At 34.8% G+C, this 16558-nt stretch overlaps 1 protein-coding gene across 1 annotated transcript in view; it reads right to left on the reverse strand.

The window, feature by feature from the left end:
• Positions 1–16558, reverse strand: part of CPT2 (Carnitine palmitoyltransferase 2) — a 153521-nt gene that overhangs the window by 21610 nt on the left and 115353 nt on the right. The window contains exons 8-10 of the mRNA XM_090401463.1: positions 11697–11967; positions 4750–4946; positions 2567–2736 (exon numbers count right to left, since the gene is read on the reverse strand). Coding sequence (XP_090257589.1) covers positions 2567–2736; positions 4750–4946; positions 11697–11967 — 638 coding nt within the window. The remainder of the gene's footprint in view (positions 1–2566; positions 2737–4749; positions 4947–11696; positions 11968–16558) is intronic.

Genomic DNA, 16558 nt, shown 5'->3' on the forward strand with positions numbered 1-16558 from the left:
TCATCATCATCATCATCGAATTCCTGCCATGTACCCTCAAGGGGTGTACAGGATATGACAGTACTACATGAAAAAATTTACATCATTACTAACTTCCTATCTACAATTTTCCTCCAAATCAGTCTGTTACTTGTCAAGACTCCAACATTATCAGATCTTATATTTCTATCGTCTAAGGCACTTTGTACCGTATCAATCCACCTATACCTTGGTCTTCCTCTGGGTCGTTTTGCTGCCAACCTGGCAGAGAACACTTGCTTTGCTAATCTTTCCTCGCCCGTTCTGTTCAAGTGTCAGAATAATTTGAAAGAAAATTGTTGACTGGAGCATCAGTAATAATGGAAACCTAATCATATAACATCATTATAATATCTTATGCAATCTTTGAGGATACATATCAAGAAAATGAAGATGATAATGGCATCTTGAATGGGTGTAATTATAATCATTGGTAACATTCAGTGGGTGCATCAGTTGGCTACTGAATGACTTTACAGATTGTTATATATATGGCACAGACATATTGAAATAATCATCACAATAATAGGATAACATTAACATTATATATAATAATGGTAATGTTAATAGGATAATATTAACATTATATATACACTAATTGGAAAAAAGTCAATGAACATCCCTATGGGCAAGGTGCATCATGCCATGTAGCAAGTCACGTGTTTGTATCCAGTATAAATTGGAAGAATATGATGATTACAAGTCAGTGCAACCATGTCGGGTGAAATGGCTGTAACAACAGAACTGACAGAATCTGAAAGAGGCACTGTGATAGGATGCCATGTTGCAGGCCTATCTGTTCAGCAAACCGTTGACAAATTGTGCCATCCCAGGTCAACAATCAGCAAGATAGAAGCACAGGGAGCCAACTGCAAGTGCTACCTGCAGTGGATGACCAACCACACTCACTAAACATGTACGATGCTATGAAGGATAATATGTAAAAATTGCCATTCAATGGCTGGCATATTGAAGGCAGAATTCCAGGCATCAACTGGACATGAATCCACACAAAAACATTCAGAACTGAGGCTCACAACATGGGTTTCCATGGTAGGACTGCAATATGCAAGCCTCACATTATCCGAACCAATATGCAGCATCATCTTCAGTGGTGCAGAGAGCATTACAGTGGGACGTGATAGCTTAGAAAGCTGTGTTATGGAGTGATGAATCATGCTAAACCCTCTACCGAGCAAATGAATGGGTGTGGGCATGATGGATGCCCGGTGAACATTTCTTAATAGAGTGCATAACCCCAACTATGAAATTCAGAGGTAGCGGTGTGATAGTAAGGTGCTGTTTTTCCTGGTTTGGCCTTGGACCTCTGTGGTGCCATGAACAAACTCTGAGAAGTATCTGAACATTCTGAACCATGCAATGCTTCTTGCTTTGTAGCATTTCTAAAGAACTGACCATTGCCTCTTTCAGCAAGACAATGGACCATGTCATAAGGCTGCTGTTGTCAATGCATAGTTTATGGACATGAACATCACCACACTTGACTGGCCTCCACACAACCCTGATCTCAACCCTACCGAACATCTGTGAGGTGAACTGGAGCATCGGGTGAGGTCTAGGGATATCTGCCCCATAACAGTTTAGGACCTCATTACAAGCATAGGAAGAATGGCCCAAAATTCCTATTGATCACCATCGTATGCTTGTGGAAAGTATGCCCCATAGGATTGCTGCAGTTTTATTAAGGTGGGTGCCATGGCTGTTTGTTTTTCACACTACACTATTGTGTCCATTGACTTCTTTCCAAGCAGCGCGCGCACGCACACACACACACACATATATATGGCATAGACATAGTGGAATAATCATCAAAATAATAGGATAATATTAACATTATACTTATGTTAACCACATATTATAATTATAACAGTATATGTGCTTGAATAATGGCCATAGAGTAGAGACATTACCAACTTGGATAATATCTCTGCCCTATGTTTTTATAAAATATATATTTATAGTCGGCCCGAGTGGTTAGAGTATCCGCTCTCCAGCCAAGAGGCTGTGGGTTCGAATCCCACATAGGCAGATGTTTGTGATTGTCCTCTCCCAATATGGACTGGGTCACCATGGGAATAGGAGACCCAAAACCTCCCGCGATGGGAGAGGCCTTCACCCTGCAGTGGGTAAAAAATAGGCTGAAATTTATATATATAGATAGATAGATAGATAGATATAAATTATATAAAAATTAAATATAAATATATATTTAAATAAAATGCATGAAGTAAATGAAAAAAAAAAGCACAAAATAAAAGCCAATGAAAGAATACTGTAGAGGAATTATACTATTTTTCTAATGCTCCATTCCCAAATGATTTATATTCAAATAAATACTATTATTGTCTGTAAAAGCATAATACAAATGCAAAGAGTAAAATTTGTCCATGATAAAAAAAAAAGATGAATTTTGTGCTTTATAGCACATATTTACATATTTTATAATATGTTAATTCATATGATAAATAAAAATTATGAGAGTAATTCAATCTTTTATGGTGATAATTTTAATGATTATTCAAATTACCTGGAATGCAACCTGCATGACAGAGTCTGGACTTAATTTACAGCTTTTGATATAATTCCTATTCATCTTTTGATACTGTAAACTATTTAGCTGTAAGGAAGTGGTAACATCTTTGTACTTTTCTTGTGCCTTCTGTATTGCAGATATAACAGTTTCATCAAGTTTGAACTCTGAAAATAAATTTAATCCATTATGTGGATACAAATATTCAAAACAGAATGTTTACCTACTGTTTGTAATTTTTGTCTCATAGGTGTTCATGATTTTTCCATTCATTACAATATCAAATCATGATGATGATTTATACTAAAATATAAGTATGCCTACTGATTTCTCTTGTTATTAAAACTACCATAAATCTCATTAATAAACATATCCCATTAATAAAAAATGAAAGCACTTCGAAAAGAGAAAAAAAAGTGTTCCCAAATCATTTCTGCCCATCTGTCTCCTCTCTTTCCTCCTCTGCAGATCACATCCTTCAACTATATCTAACCAAATCTGGACCAAAATTGTTTCCTCTGTTCTTGAGGATACTCTGAGAAATCCAGTATAATCAGACTAAAACGAGAGGGCCAAGGAAGTTTTCTCTAGAACAGACACCTCCTCAACTGACTTTGAATAAATTTGGAATGCAGCTATTTCTTATGTTGTTAATGCTCCCATAAGAATTTCAACCCAAAATTAAAATGAGGGGATGGAGGATTGTGGTAAAAAGGCTTACACATTGGCTATTCATTATTATTCTTTTTCAGGAAATTACAATGTATACCCAATATTAATTATAATAACATTAATTAATTAATAACATTACTGATATTTCAGAAATGTTACAATGCTATCTTCAAGGATCACAAACAATAATATGTGCAAGCAGACACCTTGATAAATGAGAGATATATTGCTGATTGGCTATATTACTTTCCTGTTCTTGTGAGTACAGCCGATAATTTTTAGTGCTTTTAAGGACATAATACCATCTGTAAAGATACTGCTCTCATTAATTTATCATATTGTATTGGTAATATTAATTAATATTAATATTAATTCTGTGGTGGACTAGATCTGTGTAAAGTAAACCAGTTGTTAAGTAGTAAGATAATGTAACTAAAAGAGATAATCACCCTTTCTTTGAATAATCAGGAATATCTATGAGAAAGTTGTGCTTTGGAAAAGCTGAATGATAAAAGTCTTTTTGAAGAGAATCTGTCTTGTTTCTGAGTATTGTCAAAATAAATGAGGATAATTTTTCTTTTAGAAGAAACAGAACTGGAATGGATTTTATCTAATATTTCCATTTATTCCCCAAAGGGAGTAGGAGAGGTCATTTTAGCTAACTTTTAGACTAACGGGAAGTCAATATATACCTGTAACCAATCAGAGATAGGTGATCAAACTATCAATGCTTTTAAACAGCATCTCTGGTGAAAAGAGTACAACATACTACTGAAACCATTTTGTGGTCCCTAAACCTAATGCAATACATAATCTCTGAAAAATATGAATTCTATAGGTGATTTTGAGTTGTGGGATTAAAAACCTGAGAGTTTCTAAGAGGAAAACCCTACTTGCCCATGCTAGAGATCAACTAAATCAGGAACCAGTCAAAGAAAGGCCTAGGAAAAAAGTTTGTTCCTCTAGTCAGTGACCAGAATAAAACTTGGAACACTCTTTCTTTGGCTAGCCTAGGGCTATGAATGCAAACTCCATTTCTATAGGGAGATATAAGTTTTATTTATTTGATAATTTTAAGGATTATCAAATGAAAAAGATCAGCACAGTATAGGGTCTCTCATGATGAGTCTCGGGACCCCATGAAGATGCTGTAAATAATAATATCAGCAAAACTGTGACTCAATGAAAGACATAATAAGTTAAAGATGTATGAGTTAAAAATATACGATGCTGTTCTCATTCATGAACCAATAATTCACAGTAAGAGAGTCACAATTTAAAATACTTTATCTGTTCATCGCACTAAATTTTGATTACCTAAAATTAAATGGAATCTTTTCTTATCATTCTAATAAGAAAATAGATGATTTTTAAATTTAATTACGAAACATACATCATCCAATAAATGTATTTAATATATATATATATATATATATATATACACTTACTTGTTAGTAAAAATCAGAACCAAAATTCCAAAATATTGAGAAATATATTCAAAAATTTACCTAATTTCTTAACAAGCTGTGATGTATCTAAGTTTGCAACAGATGAATGTGGATGAACAAAATGATTGGTAGCTGAATCTCTGAAAACATCATTAAAGTAACGTAAAACTGCTACACCATCACCCCATGAATGTTCAAAATTTAGTGCTGCCTTTCCATCTTTTGAGATGATTAACTGGAAGGACTTATCAAACCACCTATAGATTAAAAATTGTATTAACTGGTATATACATGTTATGGTAAATGCTTTATATATATCAGTGATCATATATAATTTCTACAAGTGGCAATAAATACATTCGATTTTAACATTTGTTTTCTAATAGCAATTGGGAAATATGTTAAATATGTTCATTAGCTATAACTTAACTAAATATATCTAACAGGGAAAGAGATTGTTCATACAAGTGAAGGGGAAAGAATATGAAGATTAGAGAGTAAATTCTAACCCAATATTAACTTAGTCTAAATTTTTTATATCCCTCACCATCTTATAGCTCTTAGAAGAACAGGCAGGCAGGCAGGCAGGCAGGATGGGGGGGGGGGGGAGAACCCAGAGCAATTTCAGGCTAAACTGAATCACATTAAATTCATTCTAGATCCTTTATTTAGTTCCTACAAATTTTATCTTCTCTGCATACAAGCAGAAGAGTAGAGAATGAGGAAAAGCACTTGTAGCAATTGTGTAAATAAACCCAAAATGAATTTATGAGAAATGTGTTTAATAAATCTATCTGAATTTATTGCAAAATGCAATGAGGAAATAGATGAAATACAATCGTAGTTAGAAAAACAGTTCAGAGAAAAATCTCGCTTGTACTGATATTTCCAAGTCTTAGCAACAATCAAATTAGATAAGTAAGATATGTTTTTAAAGGTATACTTGCAGTATACCTTGCAAAATAATTTGGCCCAATTAAGCAGCTGCTCCCAAGCAAACAAAGTAGCATGTCAAGAGTTTAAAAGGTATTTTGTCTTATGTACATAAGACAAAATACAAGTTTAGACAAGTTCTTCATTTAATGTGTCAAAATTACTAACTTATTGTTAAACAATTGGCTTAAAGTAAAATATTTGCCATAAAAATAATTTCATTTACACATGTATTAAACATGCATGCAGTTCTTAACAATTAATGACGTAGGAAATGATCAAGTGCTGTCATTTTTTTTTCAATTGACTCTAAATAAAATCAGCTCATGTGGTGGTACAGATACAGCATTGCCTTCCTGAATTTCAATGCCCAGTGTAAGACCATCACCCCATTTATTGGAAGCCTAAAAAGTTCCATGTTGGGTCTCTAGGGCAGTTTTCTACACTATGAAAAAATAGATTCTATGAAAAAATTGATTCAAAATACAAAAAAATATATAAAATTAATAAAAAAATTAAAAAAATCCTTAGCCCACCCATAGTACCAAATGTACTATAGGTTTGTAAATAACCTTTCATGGGTGGGAGCAACATAAAAAAAATAATAAATAAAAATAATTTACTAGCGTTTTGGGCAGGTGCTCATTCCAGCTCGTCATTCTTATTACTTCCTTTTTCTTCTAATGTTCTCTCATGTTGGATGCAGGACCAACGCTACCATTTAGGCAAACTAGGCAACTGCCTAGGCCTCAAGCCATGAAGGGCTTGCAAAACTTCAAGCTATGCTTTATTCATACTTTACTAAAATATCAAAATTAAATAGTGTTATATGATTTAGGTATCGATTCTTTTTCCTTATCCCTCACACATCACACTATTTTACTATTTAAATCTTGGTTCTTTTTCGTTCCTTACCTAAATGATTTGAATTTACTGCTATTTAAAATTCAGTTAAGATAAATATTTTAAAACGTCAACATTTCAAAATATTAAATTTCGGTATTTTATAACTTTTTTTTTGTAAATGAATTATAACAGAGAATTTTCAAATTTATTAAAAAAGAAAATAAAAAAAGACCTATTAATTTACCTATTAATTCAACCTGAAAGACAATTTTATTTTGTTTAATGTCAATTACAAACATTTTAGTTTATGAAATAAGGGGCACACTTGTAAACTTTGCCTAGGGCACAAAATAACCAGGCACCGACAGCGGTTGGATGCAAAGACTTCAAGTTTCTGATGTGGCCAGTAGTGAAGACATCATCTTCACTACTGGCCATATCTAGAATATCTTTGATTGAATGCTTAAAACTGCAGTGGGCAAAACAGTTTTGAATGAACTTGTTGCTTATCTCTTGCCAACAATCATACATAAACTGTACTGCCTGAAAGAGATTAACTTTTGTGCTGACCTCCTAAGCAACTGTCAAAAACCAGTAAAATATTTCTTGATTTCCATTGTAATTCTATATCCCAACTTGTTAGTCAAGTCTTAAAAAATTAAGATGACATCCATGCATTTTTGTTTGCATTGTACTGAACTGGTAAACTCTCCATTCTAACCCCTTTAAAGCACCAAAGCCCATCCCTTATTCCAATAACTAACAGCTTTTATTTATCAGTTCCTGACATATTTGAATAGCATAACACTGTTACGTGATTCATTGTTTTCGATGATCCAAACAGTAACATTTTATAACACAAGGAACCACCCAATGTGGCACAATAAAATAGTCCTGTTTCATTAATATTGCATACTGTAGGTCATTAGCACCAATTTTTGAAGCAAGATTACGTAATTTTTCTAATGCTCCATGTGGTAGAGGTAACTGGCTGACCCGATTAAACAGCGTTGTGTCCCAAATAAATGAAGTAAATTTTATTATATTCTCATTTTGTTTTTGTTCATCCAGATTTATCCAAATAAAATGGTTGTCCCGATTAATCAGCAGACCTATTAACTGGATCTACTGTACTAACAAATATGCAGAAAAAAATTGCTGTAGCAGCACAAAAAAAACTAAAAAAAAAAAAAAAACTATAGTAACACAACTACACCTACTGGCCACTGAATTAGAAACTTTTATTTAATATGTGTTGGACCTCCTTTAGCCCAAATTACAGCGCGCGCGCGCGCGCACACACACACACACACACACACACACACACACACACACACACATTAGATTCACCAGAATGTATTTTAACTAGCTCAGATTTGATGAAAGAGGACTTTGCTCCTGGATCTGTTTTTCTAACATCTCCCATACATTCTTAATAGGGTTCACATCCAGGCTTTGTGGTGGCCAGCGAATATGTGGAAGTCACTGCTATGCTTGCTGAACCACTGCTGAACAATTGGTGGCCAATTGAAAATACTAGTAGTGGCAGGTAGTAGATGATGTGGTTTGCTGTAGTTGGTGAATTGAGTGGTGGAGATGGAGAGTTGTAGAGTAGGTGCCCTCCCTCAATGAGTCTTTGGACTCCTTGGAGGTGTCATGTAATAATATTAATAATAATTGTGCGATCACCTGCTAGATAAAATAGTGGGTCAACATGATGGACTTGACTGGCAACAATGTTCAGATATTCCTTAGAGGATACCTGACTTTCTGGCAATATCAGGAGGCCTGTTCTATACCAACAGAACATGTCTCACACCATGACACCACTCCAAAACCTTGAGTTGTGTTTACAAGGTAAACACAACTGGCCAAACTTTCTGGCCAGTTGTGTTTTCTGGCCAAACTTTCTGCCTGCCATCAATACAAAAAAGGTGTACCGTAACTCGTTGGACCACATGACTTTTTTACAGTCTTCCAGTGTCCAGTCACAGTGTTCCTGACACTACTGTAGACAAACTTTCCAGTTATTTGCAAAAATCAGTGGTTTCCATATAGGCATGCGACTGCCAATATGGAAAAATACTAATCCTTTTCACTTCCCTGCAAAGAGGTCATGAGATAGCCTTCATTAAATGCTTTTGTCAATTGCTGCACACAGGAAGTTGTTTGTCCATACAAGACAAACAGAACTTCTCAGACAATGGCAATTTCATTCCTGATAGACTGTCTTAGGACCACAGCTACACCTCTTAGATAATAAAATAAGCAATGTGGATTATTTTTCCACTGATTAAATACCCAAGATATCTCACCTTTTGAGAAACCAGTCAGCTCTGCTGTTTTCAAAATCATGGCTCTAGGCAGATGGGCACCCACAATAAGCCCTTTATCGAACCACCGAAAGATCCTTTGTTTTTTCCATTTTGATTAACACTACTGATGATTACCAACAAGCAGAATTCTTAAATAGTTACCCAGAACACATGGTGATGCACGTGACCAAGTATTTTGCATGTATGCTGTGTAAATGATGTTCACGTACGTGAGCATAAAGGTTTCTAAATCAGTGGACAGTTTGTGTAATTCTTTATCTAGGTCACAACTTCATTCAATTGCTATTATCTTAGCATACAACACTTGTTTTATTAATCTCATTAATAGCATAATTTCATGATATAGCTGACTCTCAGTATAGCAAACACATAAGAACTACAAGAATAGTTTATTACAGTGGGTAATTTACAGTGATGAATTCTTTTGAGAATATCACAGTGCCTACATGGTTTGGTTCGCTTTTTTTTTTTTTTTTTTTCAGTAGTCATGTTTGTTATAAGGCTGCATGGTTCAGAGAAATGTACTGCTATTCTTGATATTCCTAGGACTTTTGAGTAACTAGCTATGAGACCAGTTTAATTATGTCTGCAATTTTCATGTGTTCTTTTGGTGCCAGCATGCCTGTTTTATGAGATTTTATTAACTTTTTTAAACTTTCAATTAAATAAGTGCTATGTATTATGCAATATTTCTTTAATTTTCAGTTCTACGAGAGAATAATATCAATTTATGCCAGCTGAAATCAATGAATCTCTGTCCATTCAGGAAGCTGACATTCACATCAGTTATCAACCCCTCCCCAAGGCCAACTAATGCACACTAATGTTCATCACTTCTGTTCCCTTCCTCTTTGTAACTGGTTGACAAGTTGACTCATTACTGAAGTTTAAGTTATTTTTTATTGTAATGGTACAGACTACACATAATTAGCTTATTACAAATATTTCAGATAAGTGACACTAATTTGAGTTAATATAATATTTCAAAATTGAGCCTCCATAGCTCAGTGGAGTATAGATGAAGCCCTTTGGTCAGAAAAATCTGGGTTCTATTAGCATCTATGATGTGCGGAACCATTATCTGGTCTATTTCAACGAAAGGTGAGTTGGCCAGTCTCATATGGAGGTGTGTGTGTGGGGGGGGGGGGTTCACCCAGAAACTTGGGTTTTTCATCCCCCAGAACAAGAAAACCAGACCCTTGAATACACATACAGATTATAGTCAGGAATACTTAAACCCAGGATGCCTGATTCGTCAGCTATGACGTCCCGAGCCTGAATAAAATTAGGAAGGATTGGGTTGGTGCTGTGCCTCCCCATAATGAGCTCAAGGCCATTGTATCATCATACAAAATAATAATTTCAAAATTTAAACATTATTTCTGGATTTTCATTTTTGTAATTTCATACTCTTCCAGTTTTTCCTTTGTTTCCTATTATTGTTTGCATTTTTATTTTTTCATGTTGTCATTATTGTGTGCATTTAGTCTTTGAGAATATTTACGTTTTTAACACCATAATAATAAAAGGTTCAATGCTAAGTACATCTTAAACTTTTAATGTTATTATGTGATGCAAAAAATATGCTGTCTTTCTTTCTTTCCATTTTGATACAGGAATTTAAGAATAGGTTTCAATATTTCAGAAATGACTTCTCACCTATTTGTCGTAAAGACAAAAAATCTAATCCTGACAGCCTCTACTTGGCCTGAATCCAGCTTGTTCTTCACCAAGCTTCTCTTCCACAATCCTTAAAGGTTAGTTGATTGGTACAGCCTCTGTTACTAATGGCTCACTCAAAAAGTTAAGCAAGTTTGAGCATGGTTAGTAGTTGGGGGATCAATTGTTTGATGCTGTTGGCACACTCTCCCTCAATGAGTCTTTGGACTCCCTGGACTTATTATGTGGGTGTCACATAATAATAATAATAATAATAATAATAATAATAATAATAATGTATGGTGTATGACAATCCTTTGTGTTCTGTAGTGAATGTACAATTTCCCACCACTTCCTCTTTGTTCTGTGTGATGTCTTTTGTTCTATTTCTCATGATTCCCCCCCCCACACACACACACACAGTTTTCTTTGTTTCTGTGATTTCTTTTATTGCTCAGAAATTCTTTTGTTCTATTTCTAGAAATTTTTGTCCTATTACTAGAAATTTTCTTATGTTTTTAGTGATTTCTTTTGTTCTGTTTCTGGCAATTTTCTTGATAATATTTCTGGAAATTCTGTTATTGTTCTGCTTCCTGATATTTTGTTTGTGATTTCTTTTATTTATCATGATTTCTTTTATTTCTTGCAATTTCATTTGTTATATTTCTGGTGATTTACTTTTCTTTACTACACATTTTGTGTTACTTTCCATAATTTATTCCTTGAGGTCTCTTTTTTTTCTGTTTTCCCTCATTTCCTTTCTTATGTTTTCACAATTTCTGTTATTTTCCATGGTTTCTTTGATTTCAGCCAATTTCCTTTTGTTTGTTTGGAATATTTTTTTTTTGTGTTAGTTCTCTTTTTTTTTCTTCTTCTCACAATTCCTTTGGTTCTATTTTTGACAGCTTGTTTTGTTCTTTTCCCCAAACATTTTGTTAGATTTTTCGTTATTTCCTGTGAGTTCATTCATTTCTCACAATTTTGTTTATTCTATTTTTTTGCAATTTACTTTGTTCTGTTTCCCACGATTTCTTTTGTTTCATGCAAATAGAGTACAGGCTGGGGGGGGGGGGGGATCACATTTTTATCTTAAATTCACTATAGCAACGTATGTGTTATATTGAACTATGTCTCTAGTCTCTAGTGGTTTGCTACAGCAATTGTCTAATTTACAGAAAAGATCATGTAAAGTACAGTAAAGATTTCTTAATATATAAAGAGGCAATTACACACCTGTTAGCTGCTGGACCATGTAGCATGTGATGTGCTGATTTTATTAAGTCATTTTGAAGCATTACATCATCCAAAACCATCACAAAAATGGCACTATCAATTGAGTGAAGCTGCTCACTATTACCAAGTTTCTTCAAGTGATCTCTGACACTTGCCCAAGTATTTCGATTCTCAGTTGTTAGAACAGACACTGGAAATGCTGGTGGAGGTGTGTTGTCCTTCAAGATATGAGCAAGATAAGCATGGTAATGAGAAGGTGGCAACAGATTACCTAAGATGACATGGATAGCATTTTCAATTTATCAAATCATAAAATACACATTAAAAGCAATTATTGTTTTTATACTTATTATTAGTCTTTTTACACATATTATAAAGATGTTTTTTTCCTTTCCCCTAAAATATAAAGAGTAAAGTTTAATTATAAGCATGAAATGTTTAGAAATACATCTCAATACATGGCAGGGCTTGTCATAAATTAAGCATGCTTGATAAAAAATGTAGGAAACATTTTTTTATCAAGCTGTAGGAAACACCATTATAACAAACTTGCTCACTATAACTAACTACCAAAAAAGTTCTGGTCAAATCTCCATGGCCATAATGCTAATCATAATGAATTTCACTACAACAAATATCTACTATAATAAACTCTTCCTGTAGTCCTTATGAGTTTGCTTTAGTAATGATCAATGATAATTCTTTGGGAGATGGTTGCAGTTTTTAGCAATGAATGAATCTGTAATCTATAAATATGATAACAAAATTTTTTTGCATTTTCAGAATTAACAAATCATTTCATATGAAGTTTCACATCATTAAAAGATATGCTCAAGGAAATTTACTACAAGAAACTTCACATTATAACAAACTATTCCCTTAGTTCTGGATGTTAATGTGAATCAATCATATACAAATTTTCGCTAGTAAAAACTGAATATATTCCGATTTACAAATGCTGCACTCAAACACAACACTTCTGCTAACCATTTTTAATTTGATGCTAGCATTAAAGTGAAAAATTAGCACAAAGTAATCAAAGGAAGGAAAGAACATGAACATATATCTGCTAAGTTTGATTAGTAACTGAGTGATGAGCAACCATGAAAGAGAAGCAGTGTATCATCATTATTTGTATTTAATCAGAAATATTTACACAATATTTCATAAGTTTCAAAAACTTCTGTATGTTATTTTAGATCAAGTTAATAATTTATCAGCATGCCCTTTTAATACAAAAATAAACACTAAAGGCATTAATTTTTCAAGTATAACAACTTTACTTCACAAGATAACTTAAAAAGTTAAAAAGAACTTTATTATTATTAATACGGGGAACTCCATGGAGTCTGTAGACTCATCGAGGAAAATCCTAAACATCATGCCAAGCACTACCCAATATTCACAATATCTATCATATTTTGCTTTGTAATCACATTCATGGTCATGGAATCTACAACAGATTCTGGAAATCTATTCCATTCATCCACCACTTTCCAAACAAAAAATCTAGTCCTCACACCTTGCTAACCATACTCTTGCTCAATTTCCAAGGATGGTCTCTAGTTCTCCCACTACCAGACCTGTTCTGAAGAATGTTTTCTATATTAATCCTGTAAAAACCCTTCAGTAATTTTCATGTTTCAATCATTTCATCCATCTTCCACTTGTCAACCAATTTTTGTAACCTACAAATCCTCATAAGGTGCATTCCACAGACCGACCAACCACCATATTGGTCACTTGCCCCTGGATCCTCTCTGCCTCCTCCTCATTACCAAGAAACCTAGGTGACCATGTCTGTGCATAATAGTCAAGATGGAGTCTTAAAAAGACCCTTAGAAATATAATAACCTAATTATCTCTACTCATCAGGATGTTCTTCAGTAACGAAGTAATCCTTCTATTGTACTCTATTCCTAAATAAATTACTGTCTAGTATCTCTCTATCAACCACCCTCTTATCCACTTCACCAACTTTATATCCATCCCCATGTGATGCAATTCACTTATTAGAATTCCATGCAGTCCTGTCAAAAGCCTTTGCAAAGTACAGCAGTATCCCTGTAAACTCATTACTTGCATCCAACTCAGCTGTAACTGTATTATAAAGGATAAGTGCGGTGGCATGATCAACCTTTCACAAAACTGTATTGTCCCCCCCCCACATACACACACAGTATCCTGTTCCTGTCTATCGATTCCTGTATTTTGCTCTTAACCAACTTCTCTAATATCCTGACCATGACTCTGAGATGCTGATCAGATGACAATTTGCTACCTGAGTCATGGAGCTTCTTTCATGTGGAACTGTTTTTCCTCTTTTCATCCCCTTGAGACCAATCCAGAGCTGAGACTTAAATTAAACAATGTGGTCACTGCCCATTCCCTAGCACCATTCTGTAAAACTTGAGTTAGTATACCATCTAATTCCATAGCTGTAATCACATCAAGGTTCTGTAATATTCTATACACCTCCAGTTCACTCACCTCGATTTCCATACAAGCCCTTGCTGCTCTTGTTACTGCAATATCTCCACCTGGATGATATACTCTTGCAAAGTGTTCACTTAGTAATTCAACTATATTGTCTGATTCAGTTACATCTCTACTGTCAGCACTCATTAAAATTATTCCCTAGTGATAATTTTTCCTTTTACTTACAACATACCAAAAGAACTCTTTGAGATTACCTTTGACCTCTGATTTCGCCTTTCTTGCCATATTGGTAATCTTTCTGGCTTCATACTGCTGATGTGCCTGCTGGTCACCTTTTTGTTTGAATTCCCTCCATAAATGTTTATTTTATTTTATTTTTATAGCTCCTGCTTAATGATGCTATTCATCCATTTAACTCCGACTTGATTTATCCTCCAGACTATAGGTATGCATTCTGCTATTAATTCGCTTAAACACTCCTTTACCAGTTCCCATGCACTATCAATAACCAGCCCTTGTAGTTTTTCATGCCATAGCATTGCTCCAAGCAATCTCCTAAGTTTGGCATACTTACCAGCTCTGTAATTCCAATATATCTTCTCTTAAATGAAAATTCCACACATTTCACCAACTCCCAAGTTAAAGCCATATGATCGCCCTCACCAACTGGTTAACTCATCAATGTGGTCAACTTGGTTACGGACATTTTCTCTGATGCAATTACTAGATCTAACACTCTCAAACACCTAGTACATTCCATCACATGTTGCCTCAGGTAATTATTCCTTAGTAATGCATAAATTCCATTTCCTTCCTCTCGTGTGTTCTTTCCTCCTTCTAATCTATGTTCCCATAGTTGAAGTTCCCCATAATAATTACCTGCTCACCACCCACTGCTTCGCAACCATATGCCTGGGGAAGGAGTGTCCTAGGTTCGATTCCTGTCGACAACGTGAGGAGCTTAAGGATCTTCCTCAGCCATAGCCAAGTTAGATGGTCTTGGTGGACAGCAGGGTTTTTTCACCTGTTTATCTGGAGTTTTTCATACGGCAAGCAGGCAAACCAGCCTCATGAAAACCAGAGTACAGTCATAGAATATAGCACGCAAGTAAAAGGCAACAGGAAACCACCTTGCTCATAGTCATTTCCCTAGATGGTGGCATATATATATATATAGCTGACCTTAAACAATCGAAAGGCTATAACCACAACAACAACTATTCACATCATCCTTCACATCCCCCTAGTCTATAGTAGCAACCAACTATATATTTTGTCCTACTCGCCTCTATCTCACTCCAGTTAGTCTCAAATGAAACTATTTTCAATTGCTTCCAGTTGAACTCCTACTTTCTTTGGCTGCAGTTCTGAAAATAACTATACTCTTCACATTCTATCCAACTAACTATATCATCTTCTGTCAGCCATGTCTCACTAATGCCAATAACCTTTGGCCAAGATGAACTTACCAATGCCAAAAACTCCCTTGTTTTGAATGCTTATGGCATTAATGTACGTAAAGTGCAATAGCACCCAGGACCACTGCTGTTGTTACCTGTTGTTACACTCAATACTAACTATTTCATTCTTGTCTGTTATCGGCAGTACACAATTACACGTGTTTTACACATTCTTATACTCAACTGCCTCTGGTATCTGTGTATTTGCTCAACAGTCTGCCCCCCCCCTCCCACCATACACACAAAATCTCTCTCTCTGATTTTGCATATTCAATTCAGCAATACTTTTTCCAGATACCACCAAATCCATTCAAATTCAAACCATCTACCTTATATAAGTCCTTTAATCCATTAAACTTATCCACAAACTTTGTGTCATTTCTCCTACATAATCTATGAATTGACTCGTTCATTGTCATGGACCTCCTTCTCAACTCTGTCACACTGTGACAACTCACTATCTTAACTCTCTCACTTTTTTCTTTTGCTTCCTTCAGTAACTCTTTCATGTTTTCTCATACTATATTTGTCTCCTTTCAAATCATTCATTCCAGCCAAAATGATCAACTCTTTCATTTTATCCACTCTCTTGTCAAGCGCACCTCTTATAGTAGAATCACTGCACAAGATACTCCATTAAATTTTCCTTAATTTTCTCTATCTCTTAGTCAAACATTCCTTTCTCTATTTTTGAACCTCTTTCTTTCTGTTCTCAGCTGAACCACTCACCAGACACTGCTGCATTTTCTCTAGCTCACACTTCATCCTGTGTAGCACTCTGTGTAGCCACACTATTTCCCTCATTACAGCCAACTCTTCATTCTTCACATCTATCATACTACTATTCCTTTGATAGTTACGTTCACTCTCTCAACTGTGTCGCTTTTATTTTCTCATTCAATCCTATCTTCTGTTACACTGTTGCACATATTTTCATATGTATCTCCTGTTACATTCGTTGCT

This window comes from Typopeltis vanoorti, chromosome 12 (assembly GCF_054136105.1).
Source record: "Typopeltis vanoorti isolate ZY-2024b chromosome 12, IOZ_Tvanoo_1.0, whole genome shotgun sequence".
In the NCBI taxonomy this organism is placed as follows: domain Eukaryota; kingdom Metazoa; phylum Arthropoda; class Arachnida; order Uropygi; family Thelyphonidae; genus Typopeltis; species Typopeltis vanoorti.